Raw genomic sequence first — 9,570 nt, 5'->3', positions numbered from 1 at the left:
TATAGGCTTTTTTATTCATCTCACCATAAAAACCTCTATCTTTCCAATAATACATATTACTACTTTTATTTATATATATTCTGAACATCACTAATTGTGTTTATTTGTTAGAGTCAATTAGGAATATTTACTGATTTTTCAGAATTTGGAATATTAAAGTAACGATTGTGGCCTTACATGGAACACTGTTTAATATTGTGGTGTAAGATGGATCATCGTCATCATCATAATCATCATCATGGTAAACAACAAGCAGAAAAAGCTAAATCCGTGCACCATTAAATAGCATCAAATGGATATATATTTATATTTATCTATAAACCTCATGAAAATAAAGTCAGGTATAAAAAACGCCTTCTGAAGGTTGTTGGTGTTCATCCTTCACGTCGTGCCTGGATTGAAACGTGTCCAACATGTGGTCCTTTCCCCAAAAGGAAAAGTGAATGCAGGTGAGATTAAAGCTGGTATTTATTGCGCCCCCGTCAACCCTCTCATTTGGGCCCTCTCCGACAGCCAGGGGTCCTCCCTCCCTCCCCTCCCTCTCCACCCAGGGCCTACCTCGGAGCGGTGGAGGCTGCGTCACGTGTTTTATCCTCCCGTACAAAATTTCCAGTAGGGGAGCGAATAGGAGCACACCCATATCAGCAATTATCAGCGACGGTTACTATCTCCAGATATACCGGCGGGGGGAAGAAGAGTCACCGCAGTCGTCCCGGATTCCCACAACAACAAAAACCTCGGGGTTCATTCATCTCCGATCAGTGCGCGTAACTTTTATGCATAAAAAAACCACCAAAGCCGTTTGGAGACGCTACCCCTGCGCTGCGTCACCCGTCTGTATGTGAGTCCGTCTGTGTGGAGCGACAGAGTTAGCCCGATTCGTGGACGCCTCAAGGACCCGGACTGCTTTATCACCCGACCGTCCTTATCTGGTGAGATAATACACTGAGAGCCCTTTGGAGAGAGAAAACGCCGTTCCCCGTACACCGAGCGCTGCTATCAGCGTTTTGTGTGATTTGAGTTCCTACTGATAGAAAAGGGTTGCGTGCTGTTTGATTCGGTTTCCGTTATGATTGTGATTTAATGAGGCAGCGGCAGGATATCTGGGGCCCGCCGATAGTCGCCTCCATCTGCACGGACTCTTATCAGCGCTCGTTTAAGTGCATTTTCATGTCAGTCGCAATGGTGCAGGTGAAATATGGCTGATGACACTGAATGATTGCTGGAGATTTTATTTTTGAGTTCTATATTTTCATAAGCAAACATCATAGTTTAACTCTTGCAAATTATATTTTGGATTGAAACGCAATAAAAACTGACTCAAAATGTGAAAATGCAGTCTTTTCTTCTGCTCTCACGTTTATAAAATCTCACTCTGATTATTTCTGTTCACAGGACAAGAATCTCCACAAGAAGTCTATTAAGTCGTTGGCTCCAAAAGACACAGACGGACTCTTCTGAGGAGGCTGGACAGGATCCCCCAAAACGGTTTGTGAAGATGTATCAGAGCCTGGCCCTGTCCTCCAACCAGTCCCCGTACGCGCACGATACCGGGAATTACATCCACCCGTCGGCCAGCTCTCCGGTCTACGTCCCCACCACCAGAGTCCCCTCCATGCTGCCCACGCTGCCTTACCTGCAGACCTGCGACTCGACCCACCAGTCCCACGGCCTCGGCGGGCACCACGGCTGGCCCCAGACCGGCGCGGACGGCTCCTCCTTCGCGCCCGGCAGCCCTCACCCTCCGCACGGCTTCTCGTACTCTCACAGCCAGCCCGTCAGCAGCAACACCGGCCGGGACGCGACCTACCAGAGCCCGCTGGTCCTCGGCAACGGCGCTCGGGCAGACCAGTACGGGGGCGCACTGGTGCGCTCGGTCGCGGGATCCTACTCCAGCCCCTACGCGTACATGAGCCCGGAGATGGCGACGTCCTCCTGGACGCCGGGGCCCTTTGAGAGCGGAGTGATTAGTCTGCAGGGACGGCACGGAGGACTGTCCGGGAGGAGGACCAGTCTGGGTAAGCACGGGGCCCCGAAACTAGTTTAGACGTCGTGATCATGAAGTGAGTTTTGATTCTTGAAGTCAACCCTGAAATGTATTATCATAACCTGGAAAAGATAGAAACACATATCAGTAAAGCGACTCTGTGAGGAAATTATAAAATATTATATGTTTTATATGTATAGTTAGAATTAGAAATTAAGAATATTTAACATTCTGGCTATCACCAAAATAATATTAATAATATTAAACAATGGAATTTGTTTAAATCTAAAAACATTAAATCTTTAGTCTGAACGGTGTTTTTTTTTATTTAATCTGCGCACTCATTTTAATTTCCAGTAATTTAAAAAGTGTAAAATCACACTTGGATTATTAATATTCCTATGAAAATGCATATAATCCTCATGGGTCGTCTCCTCCAAATACACCGATAACGAATGTATTCGTTCATATTTTCCAATCAGTTATATTCGTTTCATTTTCGTCCAAAATATATCAGCAAATGAACAACGAAACCACATTTCTGGACATTAATATGACCATGTTATTGTTATACATGTCTATGAGGTAACTTATTTTCCCTTTATCTCGACACTCGGCCTGTAGCGTGCCAGCGGTTGGTGCGTTCGTTTATCAGGGATCGTAAACGCCATGTTATTAATTATAGCAGAGAGGTGATAGAGAGGTTTCTAACAGTGATGGCTGTGTCACGGGGGGGGGGATTCAATCAAATTCCCCTAAACAATCCTGTATCACATTTAGACAATACGCATTATTTGCATTCTTCCTGGAAGACAGGGTTTAAAAAACAAAACAATCAATTAAACATGTTAATTAAATCCCGAGGCAACAGTCCAGCGTTGTGATGACACGGTTCAATACACACGGAGACACACACATAAAGAGTGGCACAACAATCAGAGCAGTTATCACCTTGTTCAGAAGACAGAGAAGGTCCGTTACGAGTTTGTGTTTGATGATTTTGGCCTTTAGACGCTTTCACACGTCACGATTTGATCTAATTTCGTTGATTTGTGGAGGAAATTCACACCGAAGCGCTCCTGTATATTTATAATACAATTATTTCCTCTCTTCCTGCAGACAGAGGCGTGTACGTAACATCAGCTTAGTGCTGCAGTTAAACATGTTAATGGTTATTTCAAGTGTTTTGTTTTTTGTATTTTTACTGGTTGTCCTCGAACCCCCGGCTCAGCATTTATTTTCTGATGTATTCCCATTTTGTTCTCAAGGAAAATCAAAAGCCAAAATCACATCATTGGAAGAAAGCCAGCAGGCAGACCTTCATCCCTGACCTGTGGGGTCTTCCTCACGAGGTCTCGCTCTAAATTGAGGAATTAGGAATGTGGGCAATTGAAGCCAGGAGTCCGTCGTGTGTCAGAGCTGTGATGGATGGGTGGGTGGGTGGGAGGGGGGGACCCCTGGATTCCACAGGCTGATAACGTAGCACCCCCCCCCCCCCCCCCGCGCGCACATTCTGTCTCTCTTTCTGATTCATTCTGGGGGGGGTTTGATCTCACTCTCATCACAGAGAGGAAGGGGGGGGATTCCTCCCCCCCCCATGCCCACCACGCCCCCGTAGTTTAAGGTTGATCATTCACAGATTGATACAGCTGTTTTAAAAACAACTCTCACAGGATATTTGCAATAAATAAATAAATTAATTAATTCATTAATTCATACTTAAATATTTGCTGGATTAATAATGCAATTAAAATGTTCTCTTAACAACCCATTATATAATTCTCTATTTATGTCTTGTTGTGTGCAGACCTGATCGACGACATGTCCACCGAGGGCCGAGAGTGCGTCAACTGCGGCTCCGTATCCACGCCGCTGTGGCGCCGGGACGGCACCGGACACTACCTGTGCAACGCCTGCGGCCTCTACCACAAAATGAACGGCATCAACCGGCCTCTCATCAAACCGCAGAAGCGATTGGTGAGACGCGCGAGGAATGACCGACTGACTGATGTGTCATTTAAAAATGTACTCTACAAGTCTGATGTGCTTGTATATTTACATGTTGTGATATTCTATGTTGTGCTTTAGGTGCCAGATTAAGTTACAAATTCCTTCACAGATTATCATGTTATTCGAAACATCTGATCAGTGAATTAAATATGATATATTGTTATCATTTAAAACTATAATAATAGTAATAATAACAATGATAATAATGATATCTCAAAATCAAGGGAAATTCACAGATAGTAATAAATAAAGGTTTGATACAGTGATGATGACAAAAATGTGTTCTACACATATTGTGTTTATAATGTATTGAGATTTTTAAATACTTATGAATGGAGGACTAGTCAGAAATGAGTCAGACAGCAAAACAACATCATTACGTGAAGAATGCTCTAAAGATGTAATCTTCTTTAGGTCAGAGCAGGTCATTTCCCATTTTGTGGTTGTGCGGTGAGGGTGTGTGTCAAGGCTTCACAGCTGTACATTTCCCAGGAACCCGCCTCTTTCTAGAGCAGCTGTGCGTTGCCCAACATCTCCTCCTCACCGCCGGGCTGCTCTCCCTGTTTTTATTTGCCCCTGCAGTGACCTTGCCCTTGGACGGGGCCGCTTTTAGACGAGGGCCCCTCCAAAAGCAACGTGTCGCTGCTTCTTGCTCAGCGCTTGCTGCTGACTGACAGTCACACCGCAGTGGCGAGACAAAAAAGACATTATTTATGGTTGTCTGAGGAGTTATTGGAACTTTTACAAGCAGTATGTGGAGGGATCATTGTTGTACCAAACCGCGCACAGACATCCTGCGATTCATTCTAAAAGTTAAGGGAACAGCTCAACTCGAGCTTCTCAAACTACACCTCAAGGGTACGAATATGTGAGCTGGGAGACTATTTCTGAATGCACTGGCATTATTTGATTTTCAACCCAAACAAAAGTCAAACTGTTTTGACTTTTGACTGTTTCTCCCTCCTCTAAACCTGCAGCAGATCACGTCTCGCCGGGCCGGCCTCTGCTGCACCAACTGCCACACCAGCACCACTACGCTGTGGAGACGCAACGCTGAGGGGGAACCTGTGTGTAACGCCTGCGGCCTCTACATGAAGCTGCACGGGGTAGGTCGCAACATGGGGGGTCCACTTCTTCAAATCTGCTGCATTATCTGGCCTGCAATGCAACTCATGCTACAGTCGGGAGTGGTTGATTACTTGTGCAGCGTATAAAACTCTCCAAGGGCATCGTGGTCACTGTTATCAGTGTGGGAGGGGAGCTCGTGTGGGTCGCCATGACACCGCGGCCTCATGGCGTATCGGGGACAGGGAGGTACGCTCAGCTAATGTGGGTTTGCTCTGTACTCCCTGCAGGTGGCCAGACCTCTGGCCATGAAGAAAGAGAGCATTCAGACCAGGAAGCGCAAACCCAAGATGCCCAAGAACAAAATGTCCACAGGTAGGGGCCGACTGATGAAGAGAAAGGGGGAGAGTGGGGGGAGTGGGGTGGTGTGAGAGTAGGAGACGGATGGCAAAATCTAAACCCACAGTTTGATTTGCTTTTCATTTTAAAATGGAATATCTAAAGATTTTCAAAAGCAATTCGGGGTCAGAAGAGTCAGAATCAGCAAAGCACAAGTCGTTGTGAAAAGCAACTCATTTCCCAATGTCCTGTTTTGTCTTCAGGATCCGCCGCCTCTGACACCAGCTCCCCAACCTCCCTGTCGGTCTCAGAACACGCCTTGACCATTAAGAGCGAACCCAACATGGCCCCATCGCCGTACGCTGGACAGACGGTCACGTCTGCTACTCAGGTAAACCTCCTTTCCACTCAAATGTATAATGCATAGCGTGCAACGGCATTTTGCTCCAAAAAAAACCCCATGCAACGTTAACCTGACCATTAGCACACTCGCTAGCTTAGTTGCTGTTGGTACAACAGGCATACCGCTTCTTCAGAATCCTTATTTGTCGCATCGGCCCTTGTCTCATATCAGCAAACAGTTCCTATTTCACGGAGCAGTTTATACAGAGGATATTTCTGTACATGTAGTATTTGTGTATTCATGTGTAGATTAAAATATATGCCATATTACTACCTAACCTCAATCGACACCCCTCCCTCACCCGGATTACTAGTAACTCCATTACAATACACCCGGTGTACCCATTATTGTACGCTCAACGCAACTGATGTAGTATAAACACCGAGGAAGTCCTCTCAGGGCGGGTGGGAGCAGTGGTGTATGGGACCTTTACTCTGGGGTACCGGTGTTCATGTCCGGTTTGAAACCACAAGTTGAGTTATTTGGACCGACGACGCTATGTTGCTACGTCACTGAGTCACATGACATTACGTCCTTAGCTTAAGTTATGTAACAATAGTTATTTTAAGCCAAAACATGACGCTTTTTTTCTTACCCTAACCAAGTAGTTTTGCTGCTTAAATCTAACCGCCACCGATTCACAATGTTGACCAGGCGTCGACCTTCTGCGTCGAGATTCTACGCAAAAAGGTGACTTCTGCCCAAAATGTGATGAGTAGGGATGAGATCCCGTTGCCATGGCATGCATTCATCGGTTCACCAAAGTTGAACTCTTTGCGAAACTTCACCTTCACTTTTCTCAACCCTTGCATGGGAATTCACTGACAATGGCTAATCCATTGGAATTAGCTGATATTGCTGCGAAATGTTGACATCTTAAAGTCAACACAGATGACATCATCAGCCTTTAGAAAAAGCTCCCTACAGAGCCGCAGAGAACATTCTACAGCTGGTTTCACAGACTAAGTAGCCCCCCCTCATGATGAGCAGTTTTACTTTTATGTGTAAAGTCCGATTATTTTTTGCTTAAAATGTCTCTTTCCTCCCCCGCAGGCGGCGTCTCAGTTAGACGGCACAGGATCGGGACACGTGGACGTTAAATACGAGGATTATCCCTTTACCCCGAGCTCCATGGCCCCACAGAACTCCTGGTGTGCTCTGTCTCAAGCGTGAGGCCGACCGACGCCGCAGAGCTCTCCGTCCTGCAACTCTCCACGCTGGAGCTGTGGGACAAAACTGTGACTATCTGACGGCTCCATGTGTTCAGGCGCTCTGTTGGACGCCTTGATCTAATCCACTTGCCATACTATATACTGTGACACACTGGCTCTGCGACGGGACACAGGGTACGGGGCTGCCGTTACAAAAGGATGCGTACACAGCACGCCGACTCAACGGCTCAGCCAGGGCAAAGAACACAGCTGAACTAGGACAAAAAAACCTAAGGCTGGCTCTGCTGAACTCTCACCCAACAAGCTACATTTCCTCAGCGGGACAACAAGACCTACCTTTTACTAAAAGAAATCTCTATTTTTTGGAGAAACTCTCACCAATTATAGCAACGCAGAGACAATCAAGTGGAATGTAAAATAAAACATGGATACAATAACCTCTTTTTTTATAGCTGACAACTGGTTTTAGCTTTATGTAGAGTTGTTGTTGTGGCTGGTGTTTGCCGATACCCTTCTGTGGTCTTTTCAAGAACATAATGAGAGCAGTTTACGCATATTATTGTCATCGCAGAGGAAAAAAAACGGATAATGGACAGAAAAAGACCTTTTTTATGGCTGTTGAACATGTCTCATTACAGATGTGGAGATGATTAACCTTTATGGGCACATTATTTATGTTGAGATAAGGACAGTTAAAAGTCATGGTGGACACTAATAGCAGCCAGATATAGCCCCGCTGCTCACTGTTGTAGAATGGCCGGTGTGTTGACGCTGAGGTTGTGTGAGTGACTTTACAAGATATAAACTGCATCGATTTGATGATGCATTTGACAATCAGAACCAGTCGTCTTGATTCTGACATCATGACTACATATCAGAATTTTGTTTCATTTTACTGCTTTAATATTTGACATTAATGAAAGTGCAATGACTCAGTTTTTCATTTAAGCAATTGAAAGCACAAAAAAATGAGTGTGAATGATTCTAAACATAATAATCTAATTTTATTGTCTGTATTTTGTCAATAAGGGATTTTTATTGTTATAATGTTCCAAAGAACTCTCTATTTTCCCTCTCTTTTCAATGCTCTTTGGAATCTGTTCAGGTTAATAAACTGATTCACATAATATTCATTTGATTTATGAAAATTTGTTTGGTTTTCGAGTAAATTTCCCGAATATCTTCAGTGTACTTGAGATGGTGTGCTCTTTGTGCTCAGAGATGGATTTTCATGTCAAAAATGTGTGGTTGCCAACAGCACCATCCAAATGAGTAATCATGAATGGGTTATGAATGGGATGTTAATACTGTTCATTAGACAAAACTGGATGAAATATTTTTTCATACAATACAACAGGTTTAAATCGTACTATTGTACTGTATTCATGAGTGATTGATTGTAGGCTTTCTGACCAGTCATCCTTTACTTTTAGCTATTTAAACTGTTATTACAATATAATAACTAACTCTTCCAACCCTTTATCCATTACTTTTAGCTGTTTATACATACTTTTTTAGCTATCTCTTACGACTCTTAGCTAGATTTCAACTGTTTATCCATTATTTTTAGTGAACTATTTCAACTGTTTCTACATTATTTTTTAGCAAAGTCTTCATCCATTAGCTCACTTTTTCAACTGTTTAAACATTACTTTTAGCTAACTCTTCTAACTCTTCATCCATTACTTTTAGCAAAATATTTTTACTGTTTATATATTACCCTTCCATCACTTCATAAATGTATACAATATTTTAACTCACACACTCAATTGCAACATGCAGAGACAAATGAATGAATGGTTATAGGCAGCTTACTGGTTATTGCATACATCTAAGATCAGCATCACACTGGTTGATAATCCTATTTCCTTAAACATCCTGTGCTCTATTCACAGTAGAATTATATGGCCATATCTTCTCACATTTACCATTATATTTAGGTTTGTAGTTCACATCCCTGCACTGCATTGTCTATTGGTTGTTGGTGCATTTGCATGTATATTTAGCAAATCTATATTAGCCCATGCTCCAATGCACATAGTCAGCTATATGTGTGTGTGATTTCATATGTTTGTGTGTGTGTACAAGAAGGGTGTGTTCTCCTGCTGGTTGCTTAAGCCGACAGCGTCGACCAAAGGTTGCGTTCCAACTCTGCTTTATGGCGGCCGGGTTCGGATTGAACGCAGCGTTGAGGAAAATACAGGCCTGTCAGCAACAAGGCTGCTGCTTTACTGCCGCTGTGGCGACATCCAGGCACCGATGCACCACCGGCACTGCCCTGCTTTATGACTGTTGGCCAAGATGTTGCCGTCTTATCTGTTGCTGGGAGAGGCCTATATTCAGTCTCACGTCTGGGAGGGAGAAGAGTAAAGTGGATGTCAAATATAATGTCTAAAAATACTATTATTCACTGGTATATTAAAAAAAAAAATTTTTTTTAATATACCAGATAACCTTTTTTAGATAGATTTTTTAATATATATTTTTTATATATCAGATTACAGTTATTTTATTCTCTTGGTAAATATTTTCGAAAGACTCAATTTTAAGAAAGAATGCTGAGAATCGATGTAGTAAAGCCTGAGATACCTTGA

The 9,570-nt window shown here is 43.5% G+C and overlaps 1 protein-coding gene across 2 annotated transcripts; it reads left to right on the top strand.

The window, feature by feature from the left end:
- The first annotated feature begins 625 nt into the window (after positions 1-625).
- LOC116376896 (transcription factor GATA-5-like) lies at positions 626-8,105 on the top strand. 2 transcript variants are annotated; one of them, XM_031838393.1, is made up of 7 exons: positions 626-932; positions 1,396-2,018; positions 3,795-3,964; positions 4,975-5,103; positions 5,353-5,437; positions 5,665-5,792; positions 6,858-8,105. In XM_031838393.1, exons 2-7 carry the CDS (start codon positions 1,499-1,501, stop codon positions 6,975-6,977), a joined length of 1,152 nt encoding a protein of 383 aa, XP_031694253.1. In that variant the 5' UTR covers positions 626-932; positions 1,396-1,498; the 3' UTR covers positions 6,978-8,105. The 2 variants fall into 2 exon arrangements, with proteins under 2 accessions (XP_031694253.1, XP_031694254.1); XM_031838394.1 differs by lacking the exon at positions 626-932 and adding an exon at positions 951-1,191.
- Positions 8,106-9,570: the final 1,465 nt, after the last annotated feature.

This window comes from Anarrhichthys ocellatus, unplaced genomic scaffold, assembly GCF_004355925.1.
Source record: "Anarrhichthys ocellatus isolate YVR2014 unplaced genomic scaffold, GSC_Weel_1.0 scaffold678, whole genome shotgun sequence".
NCBI classification, from domain to species: domain Eukaryota; kingdom Metazoa; phylum Chordata; class Actinopteri; order Perciformes; family Anarhichadidae; genus Anarrhichthys; species Anarrhichthys ocellatus.
Note: the sequence above shows the minus strand (reverse complement) of the source record. Positions and strands in the feature narration are given on the sequence as shown.